Source organism: Platichthys flesus, chromosome 11 (genome assembly GCF_949316205.1).
Source record: "Platichthys flesus chromosome 11, fPlaFle2.1, whole genome shotgun sequence".
Classification (NCBI taxonomy): Eukaryota; Metazoa; Chordata; class Actinopteri; order Pleuronectiformes; family Pleuronectidae; genus Platichthys; species Platichthys flesus.
In genome coordinates, this window is record NC_084955.1 from 1,036,348 (window position 1) to 1,059,335 (window position 22,988).

The 22,988-nt window shown below is 39.4% G+C and overlaps 2 protein-coding genes across 2 annotated transcripts; both read left to right on the top strand.

Moving 5' to 3' along the window:
• Positions 1–3,302: 3,302 nt before the first annotated feature.
• LOC133964627 (14-3-3 protein zeta-like) lies at positions 3,303–10,677 on the top strand. Its single transcript, XM_062398815.1, has 6 exons — positions 3,303–3,458; positions 6,496–6,802; positions 7,114–7,237; positions 8,580–8,743; positions 9,416–9,511; positions 9,695–10,677. The coding sequence occupies exons 2-6, from the start codon at positions 6,512–6,514 to the stop codon at positions 9,737–9,739; spliced, it is 720 nt and encodes a 239-aa protein (XP_062254799.1). The 5' UTR covers positions 3,303–3,458; positions 6,496–6,511; the 3' UTR covers positions 9,740–10,677.
• Positions 10,678–14,215: 3,538 nt separating this feature from the next.
• On the top strand, positions 14,216–22,246 carry pabpc1a (poly(A) binding protein, cytoplasmic 1a). The gene is made up of 15 exons (XM_062398743.1): positions 14,216–15,059; positions 15,335–15,528; positions 15,694–15,809; positions 16,751–16,890; positions 16,982–17,076; positions 17,239–17,376; positions 17,601–17,696; positions 17,808–18,080; positions 19,302–19,392; positions 19,793–19,915; positions 20,026–20,168; positions 21,118–21,202; positions 21,352–21,482; positions 21,725–21,815; positions 21,899–22,246. The coding sequence occupies exons 1-14, from the start codon at positions 14,867–14,869 to the stop codon at positions 21,812–21,814; spliced, it is 1,908 nt and encodes a 635-aa protein (XP_062254727.1). The 5' UTR covers positions 14,216–14,866; the 3' UTR covers position 21,815; positions 21,899–22,246.
• The last annotated feature ends 742 nt before the right edge of the window (positions 22,247–22,988 follow it).

Consider the following 22,988-nt stretch of genomic DNA (forward strand, 5'->3'; position numbering starts at 1 on the left):
AAAATACAAAAAATATATGCCCTAAAATAGTAGTCTGTGACTATAACGACAGGCATAATATCAAAACTTATTTTAGCACATTCCCGAGTTCATCCAATTCATCCCATATAGGTTTTATAAAATAATAATAAGGTGCACTTACTAACCATTGAATGGTTGCATATTAGCATTCATTTTGGGAGCATAGTGAATCTTTATTATAAAAGTTAAACTTGACAATATGTTACATCCGCAGACCATTTAGAGTTTTTACATTAGAAATCTACTAAAGTACTGCTTATTTAAATTAGTTCACTGTTTATTTGACTATTACAACATACAGAAACTGAATGGATCTTACAGGCTTAAGTATTTACTTTCAATCGGGGTTTAGAGCCAATCACAGTACAGAGACAGCCTTGGCAAAAGTCACTAATGACCTTTTAATATCCTCAGATCAGGGACTTGTGTCTGTCCTCGTTCTGTTAGATCTCAGTGCAGCATTCGACACAATTGACCATCAAATTTTATTACAAAGACTAAAACAGTTAATTAACATTAATGGAACCGCCCTTAACTGGTTTAAATCGTATTTTTCTGATCGCTCCCAATTTGTGCAAATTAATGATGAGTCATCTGTGCGCACCAAAGTTAATCATGGTGTTCCACAGGGCTCTGTGCTCGGCCCAATTTTATTCTCATTATATATGCTTCCACTAGGAAACATTATCAGGACACACTCGGTAAATTTCCACTGCTATGCGGATGACGCCCAGTTATATTTGTCAATAAAACCTGAACAAAGTAATCAATTAACTAAACTTCGAACATGTCTCAAGGACATAAAAACCTGGATGACCCGCAATTTTCTCTTATTAAACTCAGACAAAACAGAGGTTATAATACTTGGCCCCAAACACCTTAGAGATGCATTATCTAATGATATAGCTGCGCTAGACGACATTGCCCTTGCTTCCAATGAAACAGTCAGGAACTTGGGAGTGATCTTCGATCCTGATTTATCCTTTAATAGTCACTTAAAACAAATTTCTACGACCGCTTTTTTCCACTTGCGTAATATTTCAAAAATTAGACATGTCCTTTCACAAAAAGATGCAGAAAAACTAGTCCACGCCTTTGTTACATCGAGACTGGACTATTGTAATTCATTATTATCAGGCTCCAGCAGGAAGTCGTTAAAGACTCTACAGCTTGTCCAAAATGCTGCAGCACGTGTCCTGACGAGAACAAAGAGAAGAGAGCACATTTCTCCAATATTAGCATCGCTACACTGGCTTCCAGTTAAATCTAGAATAGAATTTAAAATTCTCCTCCTCACCTTCAAGGCCCTTAATAATATAGCGCCTTTATACCTTAAAGAGCTGTTAATACCTTATAAACCCACTAGAGCACTCCGCTCCCAGAATTCAAGCCTACTTGTCGTCCCTAAATTCTCTAAAAGTAGAGTAGGAGCCAGAGCTTTTAGCCATCAAGCCCCTCGGCTGTGGAATAATCTACCACTTTCAGTTCGGGAGGCAGTCACCATCTGTTCGTTTAAAAGTAGGCTCAAAACCTTCCTTTTTGATAAAGCTTATAGTTAGAGCTAATTAGTGCGCCAGAACGTTACTTGTTCTATTTTATGACACATGACACACAGAGCTTCTCTTTCCAGCTTCTCCTTCCTCTTCTCCATCCCTATCCCCCTTCCCCGGAATCCCTTTGCTTTATCACCCGCAGATCCAGGGCCTCTGTGGCCGCACCATGGATTACGGTTTGTGGATCGCGCACCGGGGGTCGCGGTGTTGGATCCAGTGTGGCGGATTCTGAGTCATGTGGGCTGATCGTGGTGCTGGTGGCGGACCCTGTGTCGCGTTGGCATTGGGCACGGGCGGTGGACCAGGACCGCAGTGGTGGCTTGTGATGGGTCCTCCTGGTGGGCGGCGGTGGACGGTGACTGAGGACTGAAGTGGCGTCTGGTCTGGATGGTGGATCGTGGTCTAGATGGTTGCTGAGCATGGACTGTGCTTCATCAATGCTGCTAGAGACTTTGATTATTGATGATGTTCTCCTGCACGTGGCATCTATTGCACTTCTGTCCGTCATGGGAGAGGGATCCCTCACATGTGGCTCTCTCTGAGGTTTCTACATATTTTTACCCTGTTAAAAAGGGTTTTTTGTAGTTTTTCCTTACTCTTGCTGAGGGTTAAGGACAGAGGATGTCACACCCTGTTAAAGCCCTATGAGATGAATTGTAATTTGTGAATATGGGCTATACAAATAAAATTTGATTGATTGATTGAAGTATGACTACTGTGAATAATATTGCAGAAGAATGTTGGTGAGAAACATTTCTGTGTGTGTTAAGGTTTTTAAGAAGAGGACTAATCGGTTACACATCTTTAGGAGATCCCCTTTTTTTCTTTACTTTTCTCTTTACTTGAAATCGTTCTCGTAGCTACTGTGATGAAGAAAATACAAATCCTGTATCTCATAATTATGACTTAGGATCAAAGTATTATGAGATAATATCTCCTAATTATGAAATACAGGATTTTTATTTTCTTCAGCACAGTGTCGTAAATGGGCGTCCATAGGCACATCAACATCTTGACAAATCAAAGAACACTGTTTTTTAACTGCATTTTTGTTGTCAATTATATCTGATCTGAACTTTAATAGGTTTCAAGTGGTTTCAAGCTGGGATTCTTCTTGGCCCTATAAGGTAAACATGACAAGGCAAAAATAACGCTCTCTCTCCCCTTCAGAAAAAAATAACCTTTGTTCTACTTTGTGATGTGATTCGAATGCTGTTCTAGACAATTCCACAAATGTGTGATAAATTGTAATATATATTTATGCCGTTTTGAGTTAACCTGTCCATGTTAAAGTCATTTTTTAAGAACTGAATAAAATATTATCTGCAGACAGCCATGATCTCTGTCATAGGATCAATATAGCGGGCTCTATTCGAGATTCAAGAATTACTTTCTGTCTTAGACTTTTTACAGTGAGAAGACTGTCTTGAAAGATATGGGTGATCTGCAGTAAAAAAATGTTTGAATCTGTCAGTGATGACTTCCATATTAAAATTGCTGTGATGTTGAAAGGTATGCATGATTTTCATACATTTGCATCTCTACTTGTTGGAAGGCAACACCATATCACCATGTCATAATTGTTATCAAACAATTATTGCATCATGAAAATCTAAATGTCTTCACATTAATTACATTATTTGCAATCCCTTGTCAGCCATTCGCCTCTGACACGCAGGTTAACTCCAACTTCCAGAGGCGCTCATGCGCGGTTGCTCCGGTAACGTTTGACGTCACCACTAACCCCTCCCCTCGGGCCTTGCCTTGGCCTGGAGTGGTTGGAGGGAGACCCCGTGGACCACACTGAGCACTCACACGCAGACTAACTGAGAGAATCAGCTGTTGCTGGCTACGCCGACATCGCTGCTATCTGCTAGCACTCCGGTATGGGCTTTGAAATTATTTCTTTTGTTTGTATTAGTTATGAAAGACCTTTTAAAAAATATAGCAATATTTGATGTGCCTTTGACCCGACAGATATCCGCTCAATGGACAATGGCTAGCTTTGCTATAGTTTGGGATATGTCTAATGGCTGGATTCGAACGGACAGCTCTGGCTAAATGTGTCATTTTGCGACTAACGACAAAAGTTAATCAGGTTTAGAGTCTCTAATATTACAAATTCGCAGACGGTATCGGCTGTATTTGCTAATGGTGTCTGTCTATCAGTCTATTAAAAAAGATATAGAAAGACGAGTTATACTGCTACCTAACAGGCGAAGTTGCAACCCTTTTATGGGTTGTGTGTCTCGCTATCAAACCAAGGTAACACTCTTCGGTTGAGAAACAATATATTGGTGACTCATTGTGGAATCTAACGCCGAACACATGTACAAAAGATTTTTGGCTAGGAATGCTTACGTTTCAGGAAATAGTCAACGCCATATTTGAAAGTGGTCACGCGGGCCTATGGGAAAGCAGTTTAGGTTGATTTTAATGTAATATATGGTACTCCTCGTTACAACCAAATTTGTTTAAGTAATGGGGCTTTCTGGATATATAAATATTAGTAAGGCTTAGTGCTAATAGTCACAGCAGGCTAAGTCTGAGGCTCATAAATTCCTCACTTCCCTGTTGGGCGAGTCGCAGGTAGAGGGTTGGGTGTGGTGTGTGCGTTGGCGAAAGAAAGGGGACGTTTGCCTTGGAGAAAATGTCGTTTTCTACATTCTTTTGTCGAGTGTATTCCAAATACGTGACTACTTATGAATCCTTTTTTCTGCACAAGTTATTTACTGATGGAAATACAACCGTGAGTCTTCAATCCTGTTCACGTGTCACGTTGTCGAAAATGTTACATATTTTATTGATTTACCAAATCATTTTGACTTATAATTATCATCAAAAGCTAATTGTAAAGCAGGGGTCATAGCAATGCTGCATTATAAATGGAATACTTAATACACACAAAGCATTTGTCTTTAGGGTTACTATTCAACAGAACTTGTTAACTGCAATGTATTTTAACATAAGTCCTTATGTGTGAAAGCCATAAATGTACCTTAAGCAGTTTCTGAATCATCCCATATTTGATCAGTGTAAACAGCAAATCATCTGGTATTTGTCAGGTTGTCATTAGGTCATTTCCTGGCTATTTTTTCAGTTTACCTGGTTGCCCAGCTTGTGAGAGGTTTGCAACTATGTTAGAATTGGCTTTCTTTTCCTTATCTCGGGACAGATCTTGAACATGTCAAACTGCATGCTCTCTGGAAACTAATGAGATTGATTTTGTTGAAGCCTGTTGGCTGTTTTGGATAAGTCAAAAGAATGTAGGTCATGGTTTAGAGGTGAGCATTATATCCGCTGGTATATTACTTCTCCTCTTACAACCCTGTGGCACTGAACATTGCTAAATAGCACAGCCAGAGCACATTTTCTACAATTCCTATGCTTATAGGTCTTAGAGACATGATTTAATTAGAATACCACTGTATGTTTACCTACTTCACCTTCTACTTTTAAAATAAAAAACGTTTATATTTTGAATATAGTGCTGTGTTGCTTTTGTGCTAGCTATGTTTTCACCAATATCCTTGAACTGCCTTGGTATACATCACATTTCCTTGTACAAGTACATCCTGGAGAGGGCAGCAAGCCTCAGAGACAGTAGTTACGTCATGTGCTTACTCTTAGGAGTAAGTATAAGCATTTATTGTTATTCACACTAAAGCCACCACACACTTTTTCTCTGTCAGTTTTATATGTATTTGTGTTCAGGTTGTCACTAAGGGTTCACTAAGACTCAAAGATTAAAGCTATAGTTAACAGAAAACACTATTACAATTCACTCACTATCTTCTAGGGATTCACAGTAAGGATTTTTCAGTCCTATACCTTATAATTACATGTTTTACATGACCGATACAATAATAATTTCACGTTTCTCAAAGAAGTTCATAGCCTGTAGTTTATGCACACCTGAGGGTAAAATTGCAAAATTTAGTAAACAATTTGGATGAATAATTTTCATTGTTAACACAGAAAAAATAATTAAGACTCAGATCTGAGTGTTCGTTTAGTTTTTTGCTGAAGTACATCGGAAACCTTCAAACTACTTTAGGTGGAGGCTGGAAATTTCTCCTTCAAAATAATTGAAATAATAAAAATTAACTCTCAAATAGGATATGTCAAAATAATCTGCATTTAAAAAATAAAGGCTTTTATAGAACTGAAAGCCTCTGAAAAACGCACCGCTGACAGGCACGTATCTTTGACATAATGTCATGTTTATCAGACTTTTTTATTAATTTATGATAGTGCCACACACACTGACTCTGCTTCTCGCTCTCATCTGACATCTCTTACTCGCTACAGTTTAAATATTGATTTGTTTGAATGATGCCACAATATCACACTGATCCTCACATAGTGATTCATAATTTTCTTGATAACATCTTTCTTCAGCGCTCGGTTTGGCCTGATAATCACAGATGGGAGCGGTAAATCACTGACAGAGCTGCTAAAAACTGTCAAACATATCTTTCGTAGTCCAAACGGCAGCGGCGGATGCTCTCTGTCCGCTGGTGGGAGTGTGCGCGCGCGCACATGTCTGTGTTCATGTGTGCGCATTGGGATGGAACTCCGCCCTGCGCGATACAGAAAGCAGAGGGGAAATCTAAACGCGCAAACCATGTGGAAACGGAATGACATGCCGTTTAATATGCTGTATAAAGTGTATAAATGACAAAATAACATAAGGCCATTTAGTTTGATTGATAAAAAGAGCAAGGTATAGACCTGTTTTATAGGAAAGGTAACCTTAAATTACTTTCGTTGAGATCTGGGGGGTGCCCCCCTAATATAATGGTAGGGGAAACACAGATTTATTTTGGGTGTTCATTTAAATCAGTCAAAAATAAAAAAGTACCCCCTTGCTTCTCACAAATATGAAATCTGTGAATCTTTTCCCCTTTATTTCTTTCAGTAAGCACTGTGCAGTCATGACCTGTCTTGCAACGAAGGCCAAGCTGGCCGAGCAGGCTGAGCGATATGATGATATGGCTGCTATAATGAAGAAGGTTGCAGTGGAAAGTCAAGAAGAGCTGAGTGATGATGCCCGTAATCTGCTGTCAGTGGCCTACAAGAATGTGGTGGGTGCTCGACGCTCCTCGTGGCGTGTGGTGTCCAGCATCGAGGATAAAAACCCAGAAAACGAAAGGAAGGCGCTCATTGTCGAAGAGTACAAGAAAAAGATTGAGTGCGAGCTGAAAGAAATCTGCGAGGACGTGTTGGTGAGACTGCTTACATTTGATTATTGGCTCTATCTGCTAAGAGTAATTTTTGTCATTTCGACAAAGGTGCCTCTAACTTAGAGTAGCACGAAAAAGTTTTGGTGTCATTTACAGCATGTTTTTGACCAATGCTTCATCGGTATAGAGGTGAGTAGATAATGATTGAATTATCATTTTTGTGAACTATTCCTTTAAGTGAACTGAAACTTATCTCTTAAATCCATCTTTTGTTTTTAGAATTTTTTTTTTTTAATTAGGGCAGTGGTGTTTTTTCTTTTCTTACAATCTGTTTTGTTTTTTTTGTGCCACAGAATCTCTTGGACAATCATCTCATTAAAAATGCCTCAAAACCACAAAGCAAAGTCTTTTATCTGAAAATGAAAGGAGATTACTACCGTTACTTGGCTGAGGTGGCTACAAAAGAAGAGAGGGAAGGTAAGCTCCAAGTTCCAAGTGTGTGGGCTACTATAGGGTTATTTACGCTTAAAATCATTGTTAATTTGTTGTCCCCAACTCCTGCTGACCTGCGCTCGCTTTACACGTTAACTATAAACACCAACACTCATCCAAAGTTTTTAGGACCTGAACAGGACTGAAGTTTACTTTGTGTTTGTGTGATTAGCTCCAAAGCTAAGGGGGCACACAATTAGACAAATTGAACATTTTATATGTACGCATTTCACCTGCTACACACAACTAGAGATGACCACAGCCAGGACATCAGTGTTGAAGAGATTCATGAACTGACACAATTAATTAATACCTAAATACATGTGATCGCTAGGTTGTGTGTGGTGATTGACAAAGACAAAATTAAAAGGTTCTTAGGCCAAGGTTAGGGTTAATCTACTACAGATTAATTTAAAAGGTAAGGACCAAAAAGCTAATCAGCAGTTACTCCATTAGGGGCCATCAGAAGGGAACTCCACATAAACCCCCATTAAACTACAAATGATTGTATACTTTACAGATGAGAGTGATCTGGTGGGATAGGATTTTCATAACCCAGAGTAGAATTCAGTTCAAGTACAGTCTCCAATATTACCATTTGAGTATAAATAACAACCCTCTGAAACACTTTAATTAAAAAACTGAACACAGCCTTCACAAAGGACTTACTATTTTACCTATTTCTGATTGCATTGGTTAGAGCTGGGTGTACATCATTAAAAATAAATAAAAGGAATAGTTCACTGAAAAAAGAATAAATGTTTGAGGTCACAAAACAATTCTGGGGACTCAGCGATAAACTGTGTAGCAGCCGAATCCGATACAGTTGAATGGTGAGTACTTCTTCAGACGTATTAAAACAACAGAAAAAACATAACACGCTTCCATACTGATTGTGTGGTGTTGTCCAAGTGTCTGCAAGCCCCGATCTTCATATCTGACTCAAAACGAGGTTGTTTACACCTTGTTTTAAGCCTAAATGTCCACTGGAAGTGGCTAAACTAGCAGATGTAGTGTGTCCTAGGATCCGTGTATGCACCTTGAAGGACGATATCATTTAGGCTTTAAACTCAGTGTAAATAACCTTGTTTCCCCTCGACCCCAAAATTGTTTTGTGGACTCAAACACTTCACCCATCCCTCAATCTGCATATTGGTGAGTAGATGAGTGAACTTTCATTTTTCAGTCAAATATACCTTAAGTGTGGTGTGTCCGTTTCAGACTTTTCTATCCTTCTTGGTCTCTTTTTATACACTTAAGCATTTTACAAGTCCATTTGTTGTAATGTTTAGAGTCCACAGTACTTATATTCTTTGTTTCCCTACAGAAATCATTACAAACTCAAAGGAGGCCTACGAGAAGGCGTTTGAAATCAGCAAAACCGATATAAAGCCCACCCATCCAATCCGCCTTGGTCTTGCGCTCAATTTCTCTGTTTTCTACTACGAAATCATGCAGTCACCTCAAGATGCCTGCCGTCTGGCCAAACAAGTGAGTCCATGACACCACTTAACTTTCTTTTCTTATTTGGGAGTATTTTAAATGCATTTATGAAACCTTGCATTGATTTTGTGAACACCAACCTGAAATACATACACATTCAACTGATCCATAACTGCACAGCTTGTTGTAGTCCAGTGGTCACCAACCTTTTCGAGCCCAAGCCCGCTATTCAATACCAAGTGTAACCCGAGATCTACCACCCTGATGTCTTCCAAAATCCCCACTTGGGTCTTATTTATTATTCTTTGCCATTTCTGTTAAAGGCTGGATGTACGAACATAAATATACACACAAAAAAGTAGTTGTGCAACTATATTTAATGCACAATATCGATTTCTACAGCATCGGTTCGATGCATAATATTCACATTAATATCAATTTATATTTGCAGCCTCTGTTCAATGCACAATATTTATCTTCAGTTCGACAATATGTTCTATAGAGGAGCTGCTACTGCAGGATAACATTTTTACCTAGGCTTTGCCTTGAATATGGCCATAAAACGTTTCCTTGTATAAAATAAGTCCTGTGTACTCAAATAAATACCATAGATAGCAGTAGATAAACCTGCAGCTCACCCGCCAGTAGCGGACACAGGCAACCACTGTTCTAGACCATCTGTTTCCGGCTAAACTCACAAATTTGTTTGAATTCCTGTAGGCTTTTGATGATGCTATTGCAGAGCTCGATACACTGAGTGAAGATTCGTACAAAGACAGTACCCTCATCATGCAGTTATTGAGAGACAACTTGACAGTAAGTTTCATTTCAACTACAACCAATTATTTTCATTGTTAGTCTAGTTTTAAAATTCAATTGAATTTCGTTTTTCTACCTGTAACGACCACCCCAAGAGCTTAACTGAGCCACATTCATCCATTCATTATTTTTAAATGAAATTTCTCTTATTCTCCTTTTTGTTCTTCTGTCTTTCCTCAGCTGTGGAACTCTGATGCAGAAGATCAAGAAGAAACCAAAAATTGAGTCAGATGGGGCATAGGTGATCCCCTGTCTGCCTACTATCATCCTGGCTCATCTGTATCATGATCCTCAACACTGAGACCACCTCACTATCACTGTCCAACTCTTCCCATCTTTTTCCTATTTAGGAGTCTCAACACTCATCTCTCATCTGTTTACGATTCCCTTTTTGTAGTAACTGTGCGAAAAGGGCACTGGAAATAAGGGTATAGTGTAATTTGTTTGGTGGGTGGGTCCACATCCGGGGCTCAAATGTATGGGTTGATTGCCTGTCTGCTGACCCCTTGTGTGTGGTAACAACATAGCTATTGTATTATTGAGGTGGTGGGGGAGTAGGCACGTTTTCAACTCATGAAACATGCAGGTGAAGTTTTTAGGGTCAAAAGGTTATATTGTATGTATTCATAATAATAGTATTTTTGTGGTGGTCAAACTTGTGGGTACACAAAGTCACATGATGACTTGCCACATCTGAGCAGACGGTGTCACTTAATGTTTCATTTGTAAGATAAATGACATGAGTTGAGGGCAGTGAAGGAAATGATGGGGATTGGTAGAAAGAAGGCAGGGATTTGTTGGAATACAAAGGTTACATTCCATTTATTTTCAGTTGCTTAACTTTATACTCTTTATTTTGTTCTGTTTTTGGGTGAACTGCTCTTGTATTTTTGTTTTCACTTTTGAGGTATAGAAAATGTTGAACTAAAGAGCACACAACCTTGTTGCTGTTTTGTATAATATGGCAGTAAGAAAATCCCACATGTTTATCTTGTTTCTACCTTTTCAAATTTTTCTTTCAGAACTTGCCTAAACTGCATGTTGATACGTAGTTTCTCGAGATGCAAGAAGGGTTTTTGTCTTAGGGATTACCCTAGAGAATTTTTATTGGGAGAAATGTGTAATTTCATGTAGGTGAAATAAACAAAACAAACTTCTGTTGATTTGTCTGTTTTGATCCATTTTGTTTGCCCTTAGTGGATAGATTTTTGATTGTAAACTGTATATGATCCTAAATCTATAATTTGCATTAATGAATTGGAAACTTGCTTGATTATTAAAGTTACAAAACATGCTTTTGGCCTGTAGACCAGTATATCTTGAGTCAGCCTTTATAGAGTTTTTCAAGATTTTAACAGTTGTCTTTTTGACTAAAAGATTAACTGATTTGAGATTTTTAGAATAAATGTATGTAAAATGAGAAAAAGCAATGGTTGGCAGAGGCATACTACAGCAGGCTGGTAATTGTATTAAGAGATTGTTTACTGGGGGGTGTCACAATTGTGTCCAATTGCTCAAAATGGGGCGTTTACTTTCTCAGATACACACTATAAGGGGGTCACACCAATTTTTCAACGGGTCTGGTCTCCAAACTACATTTGATCACAAAAGGTGAGCCTATTTAACTACTTTTCACTGACTTTGATTTTCCTCTTCCTTTGTTGGTTCTCTCTATCCAAATCGGACACAACATCCAAACATTTATTAAACTGCTATCATTAAAAATATGATAACTTATATAAATCACTTATTTTTATCACAACCATTCTGACAGAGTTAAAAAATGCTTTCGTAACTGTTCATGTTCCCCATCTCTTTTCATTCACATTTTTATCTGCTCACCCAAAATGGTTGAGGCAGATGGCTGCCCACATTGTATTTGGTTCTGCCTGAGGTTTCTTACAATTAAACAGGTGTTAGTTCTGCCATCGTGCTACTCTAAAGTGCAGGTTCGTTGTGGACTTATCTAAAGTTCTTTGAGATAATCGTTGTCACAACTTAATGTTTTTTCCCAGATGTCACTATATTTTGCACTATTCAAATAAAATAGAACCCTATCCTATGCTCTGATTGGCTTTAGTGGTTGCCTATTAGTCCTGGTAGTATAGGGGCAGGGGAGACCCACAGAAACATCATAAATTAAGCCTTTAATTCCTTTGTAATGCATCCTCTTCGGACTACATACACACTATCTTGAAGGAATAATCAAAGATTTCCGTTGACTAAGGTAATGTAAACAAAAGGTGATACAAATGCACAGGCCTTGTCCTTGAATACACTGGACCTGGTAAAATATCATTCACTTCCAAAAGGTTTGGGCTAACTAATTCAACTTCAACTATTCCTAGGGCTTAGTTGAGAGTTGTATGTCTTGTCTTTTTCTACAATGAGACAGTTTGGTTAATTGGATCTGCTTGAATGAGTAGGGAAGGGGGTAAAATACATTTCTGTGTGTCCACACAACTGACATGAACATGGTGAACACAGGACTCCCAGGAGCCCTTGCCCTCACCAAGTCTGCACAAAATTGTATGAACATTCAAATTCATATTGATACACCATGCACGGGAGCGGCTGTGGCTGAGGGGTAGAGCGGTCGTCCTCCAACCAGAAGGTCGGCAATACGATACACTTGTCCCTATAGAAAACAAAAGTGCTGCTAAAAGATGCACTATGAATGTGTATGTGAATGGCAAATTGTAAACTACTGCACTGTAAAGCGCTTTGAGTGGTCATCAAAACTACCAAAGCGCTATAAAAATAAAAAACCATTGTGAATTAAATGATCATAGTTACCATTTAATAAATGAATGATGTATTTTCCTAGGCCATATCAAAGTCCTCAGATAGAGGGTTGTATCCATAGAAAGTATGGCCGTTCAGGTTATATTCTTCGTTCCCTGTGATCCCCTATAGTTACAGACCCTTTTCCCGGCAGCCATTTGATTGGAAATAGTTGCTTAACATAGGTGGAACCAGGCAAGTGCACAGACATTTTGGGGGGCAGGTGCTCAAACCCCCCAAAAAAGGGCAAAAGGGCCAGTGCTTGAGCACCACTAGGGGTCCAACTGTGCACGTGCCTGGATGGAACTATCACATAAATGAAGGCTCTGTAAACACCTGTGTTTGTTATCTCAACATGCCTGCTGTTCGCCAAGAAGTGCACGACCTACAGTGAAGAGGGAAACTATTTTGTCACTGCATGCAGTCCACCCACATCCTTTCAGTACAGAGTCCCCCGCTAAATCCTATAGCCACAATTTATTAAATTGTTGGATAGTTAAATAACTTGTTGCCAGGAGATAAGATTCTGTTATCGCACAACAGCCTCTTGGATAAGAAATGTAACTTTTCATTTAATTGTATTATGTAGTCTATAAGAGGTAATTATGTGACAAGATGCGCCTGGTGCATCTGTAAACCAGGAAATATTGATTGACTTAACCAACCAGGCATTGACATAATGGTCAATGGAAACCAAAGCCGTCAACCTATTGAGAGCTGGATTCAAAACCACACTGAAAACAAAGTGACTGCAGTGAGACATGGTGGTCTGTGCGACCCTCAGGATATGCCTCCGCAGACCATGGCCGAAGCGCCGCGCCCTAGCGTCGCTTGGATGTTCACACTGGTTATTAAGACAATATAAAATTGTTACAGTTTTACTGCGACAAATAAACAAGGTATTGAGAACATAATATGTTCAAAAAATAAAGAGAGCACACCACAGCGATAGCTGTTACACAAGGACCACGGATGTTTTTTTATTGAACATGCACAAACCACTCACAGAGAGCACACAGACTAAGGCAATTTAGATGTTGTCAAGCATATGAAAGGGAGCATATATAACAATAGGTGACGTGACACATACAGTACAAGACACTAGAAATAAAGACTTAAAGGTTCAGTGTGTATACCTGTAAAAGCCTGCTTATGAATACCTTACCTCAAAAAGGGCAATGTGAATAAAAACAAGAATTTAGATATATCCTCATAAAACCTCCCTGCTTTACCATGTTGCATTCTCTTTAGTGATGAAAAAACAAGAAAATCATTCATAAACGTGGAATGTCTGCATTTACTACAATGAATATGGTATTTGATTATTAGGATTATCACCTTTACCCTGTCAAAAAGAAAATTGAGTTTAGAAAACTATATGAGAAATGTAAAAGCTGTTGTTTACTTTAGGTTTTAACCAAATTCTAATATCTACCCAAAATCTACAAGACACAGAGCAAGAAAAAAATATGTGTTCTCATATTTGGTTAACTCACTACCAAAGAGTCTACCTCAAACTTGAATCTTTTCTAAGGGATTCTGCCACTGGGTAAACCTTGTAAATGATGTTAACCTTTGGAAGAATAGGCCATTTGATACATTTAGAAAATGCCTTATCCATAGTGGACAGTGACTGAATTCAATAAATATGTAACCCTCGATTATAATAAAGACAACTATGGATTAGATTTTTTTTTATCTTAAAGTAACAAAAAATAATCACTGAATTTGGCAGTAAATACTTCACATTGGAATACATTATAGTGTAAAGGTTCAATTGAATTAGATATAAATGGAAAAATGACCATGGACCGTTAACTAAACACGTTCCTTCAAATGGCAAATATCGCGAGATGTGTGACGTCATTCTCGGTGGTGAAAGCGCAGCAGTTTTCGATGGCACTGGTGAAACAACCTCTACCGACCTTCCTTTCATTCTCGTAATCCGTCTGCGAAGGGTGTGCTCTGGAGCTAGTCTCTGCACACATTTTATTATTATGAAACAAACCAAAGGCTAGAGCGCACACGCAGACATATTTTTATAAGAAAAATAAGAATCGGTGAAGCAGGATTTAATTTGCCATACCCAAGCAACACCAAGAAGACACTGCCTTCGAAAAACAACGAAAGACGGAACGAGAGGAACGTTAGCACGTTGAGCAGCTAGCGTCATTGTTGAAAACCTGTGTGATTAACGTTAGCCGGTTGTACTGTTAACCACTTATTTTTCCCTTTTAGGGCTTTGTCATCCCTGTTAGTATTATAAGCGAGGACTATTGCGTCGTATACTAACTGCGGGGGAGAACATATTCAGAATTGTGAAGTGTTCGAGCCACATTGATTAGGCCACGCACCAACATTTGCTAATCAAGCTAACTAGCCCACGTTGCTAACTCTTACAAAGCTAGCATTAGTGTTGGCACTCCCATTTATTTTTGTGAAGCCATCAAGAGACTTAGCAAATAGTCCCTTCTTATAGAGGGTTGGCAAAGATTGACGTTTTTTTTTTACACATATCAAACTATTACAATCCCACATTTGTCTTGTTAAGAGCACTCGTGGTCAGATATGAATCCCAGTGCGCCTAGCTACCCAATGGCCTCCCTCTATGTGGGCGACCTGCATGCAGACGTTACAGAGGCCATGCTTTACGAGAAATTCAGCCCGGCTGGACCAATTCTCTCCATCAGAGTGTGCCGAGACATGATCACCCGTCGGTCCCTCGGCTATGCCTATGTCAACTTCCAGCAGCCTGCAGATGGTAGGTATACCTTCACGTAATAAAGTAAGGACAGCTAGTGAGATGAATGTGGCAACGTCCTACTCCATTTTGAAAGCAGACTATGCATGCCATGTTAAAGCATTTGTTTCTATTAGCACTATTGTTGTCAATATGTTGTGACGTGGTGTAATGTCAGATAAAGTTATGAATGACATGCATCTGTAATGATCCACTTGAGAGGTATATACGTCTTTGCATTGTGCAAAATATAAACGAGCCCTGAAGCTAATGTCAGGTGTTGTCATCTGTTTCAGCTGAGCGAGCCCTGGACACTATGAATTTTGACGTGATCAAAGGCAGACCTCTCCGCATCATGTGGTCTCAGCGTGACCCCTCCCTGAGGAAGAGTGGAGTGGGCAACATCTTCATCAAGAACCTGGACAAGTCCATTGATAACAAGGCGCTCTATGACACCTTCTCTGCATTTGGAAATATCCTTTCCTGCAAGGTAGGCAATACATGATTAAGTTTGTCTGCTTGTGTGTTTTTAGAGATTTAAAAACCCCACTAATTGCACGACTAAAGATTGCTGTGGTTTGAAAGGTGACTGTGTATTTTTTACACTGCATGATGCTCAGGGTTGTTGACATGCTTGAATCTTCCTTTTTCCAAGGTGGTTTGTGATGAAAATGGCTCAAAGGGTTACGGCTTCGTACACTTTGAGACCCACGAGGCAGCCGAGCGGGCCATAGAGAAAATGAATGGCATGTTGCTCAATGACAGAAAAGTGTAAGTGGGACTACATTTAAAGTCAATGTTTAGGTGTGTGTTTTGGGGCCCCTCTGATTAACATGAGTTGTATATCTAATCAAAGTTTGTTTTTTGTGTTGAACCGCATCTTGTCCAAAAACTCACCTACCATTAATGCCAGATAGTTTTTCGAGTCTTCATACCACAACCCAGTTAAGAATGACAAACATGCCATATAAATTAGAGAGACAGAAGGGGAGAAGTTTTTTGGGAGCGAAGTAATCTATTTGGATAATATTGTTTTATAAGCTCTTTGATATGTGATCTACTCACCTCTATGCCGATGGAGGGGTGGGTGAAACAATTGGAGTTTTCGGGTTAACGGCATTGCAGCCTAATCCAATGGAAGTAACGTGAGCATGTCTTCGAACTTAAAAAAAAAACCCCAGCTTAAAATACCCTTGTAAGGCCTGACATTCAAATAGGCTATAAACATGGTGTAAATGACGCTGTTTCTGCAGTGTCGCGGCTTACGGACACCTTGATGACACCACAGGAGCAGTATGGAGGCGGCTTTTTACGTTTGAAGACGTGGTCACCAGTTACTTCCATTATATTGGATTAGGCTGCAATGCTGTGGTACCCCTGAAACTGACGGGTTAGGGTGTGGACTCAAACACTTCATCCAACCTTCCATCAGCCTAGTGGTGAGTAGATAACTAGTTAATTCTCATTTTTCCTTGAACAACCCCTTTAAGCAGGAGTAAGCCAAGTGTGTCCTATTCTGATTTGAAATGATCAGAATAGGACACTCTTTTCATTCTATTCTGATTTGTCAAACTATATAATTGTTTTCAACACTGGACTATCTCGATATTTGAGCAACAGTGGGATACTAGCATCACTTAGGAGTTAAGAAAAGTCTAAAGGTTGTCAGCGCATGAGTGATTTTGTTTTTAACTTTCCCGTTTGACCAACAGATTTGTTGGACGCTTTAAATCCCGTAAAGAAAGGGAGGCTGAGCTTGGTGCACGTGCCAGAGAGTTCACCAATGTTTACATCAAGAACTTTGGGGAGGAAATGAATGATGAGAAGCTAAAGGAGATGTTCGGCTTATATGGTAAGACAAAGACATTTGGAAGTTAACAGATTAAGTATGTTACCAGTGTGATTTGGCGTGTTGAGTTTTGATACACTGTTGTATGTTGTAGGTCCGGCACTCAGTATCCGTGTTATGACTGATGAAAGTGGCAAATCCAAGGGATTTGGCTTTGTTAGTTTCGAGAGACACGAAGATGCACAGAAGGTTAGGATCTACTCCATGTTCTTTGGAGACATGGCCTATGTATTTTGTCTCAGCAAAATATAAAATGAGCTATGCTGTCACTGTACCTCTGCTTTTGGCTTTGAATCAATATAGATTTGGCCCTTCTTAAAGCTTGTTAGTGAACTTCTTATTTAATTGTAGGCTGTCGATGACATGAATGGTAAAGAACTGAATGGCCGGCAAGTGTATGTGGGCCGCGCACAGAAGAAAGGGGAGCGCCAGAACGAACTCAAGCGCAAATTTGAGCAAATGAAACAAGATCGCATGACCAGATACCAGGTTTGTTTAACTTTTCAAATTCAGTATATCAAAAAGGTGGTTTAAATGGACGTGTCTGGTTTAATATTGGAACAAATCCCCAAATTACAGCTATGTCAAAGGCACATTTTGCTGCCATTCAAAAATCTTGTGGCAAATATAAGTGCTACAATGTTGGTGCTATAAAGATAATAGTTGATTGGACTTCTTGAAATGAGTCTAACTGTCAATTAAATGTACACCAGGGTGTCAATCTGTATGTAAAAAACCTTGATGATGGTCTGGATGACGAGCGCCTGCGTAAAGAGTTCTCTCCATTTGGAACCATTACAAGCGCTAAGGTAAATATTTCATTACTTACTTAATTGAGTTTTTGATTTTCATTATAACTTTTTATTGGCAAGGCGACGAAATATTTCAGAATAGATGCTAATCATTCCCTCCTTTGCTAGGTGATGATGGAAGGTGGCCGCAGCAAAGGCTTTGGATTTGTTTGCTTCTCTTCTCCAGAAGAGGCTACTAAAGCTGTAACGGAGATGAATGGTCGTATTGTTGCCACAAAGCCTCTGTATGTGGCCCTGGCACAGCGCAAAGAGGAGCGTCAGGCCCATTTAACCAATCAGTACATGCAGAGGATGGCCACTGTCCGTGCTGTGCCCAACCCTGTCCTCAACCCATACCAGCCTGCCCCACCCTCAGGCTATTTCATGGCTGCTATACCTCAGGTGAGCCAGTCCATTTGCAAAAAACAATCATGTACTTGTTAGAGCTGCATGATGTATCGTAAATCGATTGCCATCCTGATATCATTTTGTGGGTATATCAACAGAGACAGCAAAAACTGCGATAAATGGGGTGTCATGTGCCGAGCATTCACACTCTGCATGTCAATATATTTGGCAAATCAGATGGGGCCCTGCTGTCCTAGGTGATGATTTAAAGGCATTGATATCATGACAGGTTTTGCGACATGGAATCATTATCTGAAGAAGAGAATCGAGAGAAAAAAGAGAATTCTGACTGAGTAACGCGGTTACGTCAATCTCACTTCGCCTCCTCCAACTAAACTCTACTGTGGAAACTTCTAGTGATCCCTTTTTGTCCAGCGTTAAATTCATCATTATGTGCGTTTTATTATATAAAATAATGATGAGGCTTATTTATGATCCCAGAACCTAAGGGAAAAGTAAGAGAGCACACACTGAGTCTCTCTCTCGCTCTCTCAGCTCAACTTACCAAGTTTAACATGATTCGCTATAGTTTGAAGTTGATTTGTTTGTCACGACAATATCAACACTGACCTTCACGTAATGATTGGTACTTTTATAATGTGTTTAATCTTTCTTCAGAGTAGCACATTCATTCGCCGCTCGCTTGCTCTTTCTAAACTGTAAACTCTGAAACATTTGTAAAATCAGCCTGACTAGAAACAATTTAGTTGTAACAATTTTATAATCTTAGTAAATGTATGTAGAGCTGGAGGAGATGGCTGTGTGCTCAGCTTGGTTTGTCGATGTTGGTGCAGCACACAGCGTGAATGACACACAAGGATGTAAATTACAGACAGCCACTAAAAACTGTTGAAGAAAATATATTTTTCACCATCCAAAAATATATGAAAACACCCAATATTAACTCTGTAGGTGGATATAGTGGAGCTATGCATGACTCCTGGATGTCTGCCCGACTTTGTGGCCCTGCGGCCTGGCCGTGGAGCTGTCTGTGGTCTCTGCATCAGTAACAAGGGACTGTTTGTTCATTTATTGCAAATGATATCGTCATCGCAATATCAAACAACGTTATCGGATATCGCATGTTTTCCTAATATCATGCAGCCCTAGTACTTGTGTACATTATATGAATCATAGATGGTTGTAGGGGAATTGGGAAAAGTCCATGTCAGTAAAATACCATACAATGATGAATCTTTGCTTCCAACCTTGCAGGCCCAGAACCGTGCTGCTTACTACTCTGCCAACCAGCTTGCACAGCTCCGCCCAAGTCCCCGTTGGGCCACTCAGGGAGTGCGTCCCCAGCGTAAGTAACCACACTTGAATGGGTCTTAAAATACTCCAAGAATGACAAAGGGTTTGGCCTATCTCTGGCTATTATTCTTTATTATTTTGCTGAACTAACTGTTTGCCAATTAAATGAATGAGTACAGTATTGTATAGTGTTATGAACCCACTTGAGAACATAACCCCAAAATAATGCATGCAGCACTATCACTTTAAGTTAAGAAAAAGGTCTCTAGCCTAGAGCTGCATTTATTTACAGGATAATCAACTTTGGAAAATTAAACTTGATAGGTCAGCATCCACTATGATTCAACCTCGATGCATGTGTTAATGATAACTATAGTTAAGAAGCCACCTCCTAACACCTAAAGAACTATACTAACTACATTGCGGTTCTATTCTGTTTTCTGTTCCTTCAGACTTCCAAAATATGCCAGGTGCCATGCGCCCATCAGCTCCCAGGCCACAGACTTTTAACACCATCCGTCCCACCTCCACCACCAACACCCAGGTGCCACGCATGATGGCTTCTCAGCGCATGCGTAAGTATTTCAGTTTAAGGAACCCAAGAATCTGCTATATTTTGTTCCTCTGTCCCTTTGTTTTTGTCACTAGATAGTTAATTGCCTCTTTTCCTCCTCTCCTAACTCAGCCACCCAGGCCCTCAGCCAGCGCCCTGCCGGTGCTTCAGCCACTGCTGCCCCAGTGCGTGCCATGCCCCAGTACAAATATGCTGCTGGTGTGCGCAACCCCCAGCAGCACATGGCGTCCCAGCCACAGGTCCCCATGCAGCAGGTAAAAATCTCTATGCCTTTCATTGCCTCAATATGAGGAATCGGAAGGAAAAAAAAGTTTCATTTCCAAACAAGGTGATAACACCGGTTTCATGTATTCTGAATACTAAATAAACTTTACTATACTTGGCGATTAATGACAGCAACATTTAAAAAACTTTTTCTGTTTGAGGTGCTGGCTAAGCATGGTCTGTATTTAGTGTGGCAGATCAGAACTGGCTTACTCAGGGCTGAATAGACATAAAAAGCTGAAATTCAGTTGCTTTCATATTGGATGGCGTAGGATGCATTACTTAATTGCATATGGTCGTTTTACTCTAGAACCGGCCTTAGTTATAGCCAACTAAATTTAAGAACTGAAACTGAGAATTTGCCTTGTGTATTGCAATGTAATATTTAGACTTACTTTACATAAAAAAACGAATTAATTTATCAATTTGCAATTCTGAATCGGCTGATAAGAATCTAGTATGTGCTGGATTTGACAACAAACAGTGCCAACTAGATTAACATTCCTATTTCCACCCAAGCCCACTAGTTCCCATAAATCAAATGAAGTTGCACCAAATTTCACCCATTCATAGATATTAGTCCCCTCAAAATGCTTCTTTTTTTTTTTTTTCATCAAGATACATGTTCAAGAAAGTGAATTAAAAAAACCCATCCTGGATTTACCCCTTTAACCAGATCTTCCACTTAATTTTTCTTTGTTTTGGGAAATATTAAGTAGCTTTTATGTAAATCTGCTGACAAATGAACAAATGGTCGGGCGAAAACATGAGCTCCTTGTCAGAGGTAATAAACCTAATTTTAAATTTAAACAGGAATCAGAACAATTGAAAAACAATACTCGACACTACTCATTCATTCATTTATAGAGTCTAGAACTAAATTGTAATAACTGCTCAGTTTTCTTTAACTTTTTCTGGATTTTTTTTTTCTGTCTATAGCCCGCTGTCCATGTCCAAGGACAGGAGCCCCTGACTGCCTCTATGCTGGCTGCTGCCCCTCCTCAGGAACAGAAGCAGATGCTTGGTTAGTACTTTACCTGCTCTGACTTCAACAGATTTTCGGGGGTTTTACTAATATAAATAAATTATTATAAGTTATTTGACATCTTGTGTCTGGTTGCTTACATTGACCTAAATAGTATTCATAGTAGTTGTTGCTAACTGTTCTTTCAGGTGAGCGTCTGTTCCCCATGATCCAGAACATGCACCCCAGTCTGGCGGGCAAGATCACTGGTATGCTACTGGAAATTGACAACTCAGAGCTTCTTCACATGCTTGAGTCACCCGAGTCGCTGCGCTCAAAGGTCAGTTAATGGCTCATATGTCCGATTTATCTCCTGAAGCTGGCTGGCTGCGATTGTCATTAGACTTTGATAATCTTTAAAATATTTTTCTTTGAATTACCATTAGCCTGGTTGCTATTAAGCATCTACATAAAGCAATTCTCATGAATGGACAGCATATAGTTTGAGCTTATTATTTAACTTGAAAGAGTTAAATGTGAAATGCTCCATATGCAGTATTTGTATATATTTACTTGTTTCAGGTGGATGAGGCTGTTGCTGTGCTTCAGGCCCACCAGGCCAAGGAGGCTGCTCAGAAGTCCACCACCCCTGCTGGTGTTCCCAGTGTCTAAGGTGTGTGCAAGGATGAATTCTGTTTTTATAAATTCACAAGTTAATTAAAGTGTTAACTTCATTATCAATATTCTTTCTTACAGAGAGCATTTTGAAACCTGCTTCACCGATGGAAAAAGAGAAAAAAATATTAAACATTGAAAAACCTAAAACTCTGAAAACATCCGCAAAATGATAAATTATTTCTTATAAAAAAAGAAAACAATTGACTTTGCCAGGTCTAGGGATGTTTTGACTAGACCTTGATCATACATAAAATTTGTTGAAGAAAAAAAGCAAAATAGAGAAAATTGAATTTATGAATTTGAATGCATTCCTCTGTTTTATGTCATTTACTGATAGCTCAGCTATCACGAAAGTGGTAGCTGAGCGATTTTGAAAGGTGATTTGTATCGTAAACTACAGGCTGTAATAAATTCTCATTCAAAATATGTGCCGGTTTTATGATATCCATTATTATGCTCCGTAAAAGTAATGCACACATTTACACCAGTTGATAGAATTCATGTGTTGGTCATATTTGCCATATCTGAAAGCAAGATGGTCTGGTGTACTAAGATGATTCTCACCGACACCTGGTGGAAGACTTCTTCACAGAGAGGAAGAGCTGTCTTCCACTAGGTGTTGCTATCATTTGGTGCTGGTAAATCCGTCCAACCAGATCACAGGTTTTTCTTATTACAACCAACTAATTATGAATCTTTCAAAGGGCTAAAGTTAGGGCAACATCCAGGAATACAGTAAACCACTGTTCTATTATTTTTGTGGACCTTATACCATGGTGTCACTTAACTGCCTCTTGTATACACAGGATCTATAAATGTTGATGCCAGATCCCAGCGGTATTCTTTCCTTAATCCTGAGTGCATTGCAGTGAAGGCTAACTAATCTTATCTTATGCCAGTCATTTATAAAAGGGAACTTTTGGAAAGTTATTTGTCAGAAATCCACCGTTGACTAAGGTTGTGTAATTAGACATTTTAAGTTGTACTGCATTATATTAATAAATGCAGTAACATCAATAAATCTTGATGTTTTCCTACACCTGGCATCTATTGCACTTCTGTCCGTCCTGGGAGAGGGATCCCTTACACCCTCGCTCTCTGAGGTTTCTACGTATTTTTACCCTGTAAAAGGGTATTTAGTAGTTTTTCCTTACTCTTGTTGAGGGTT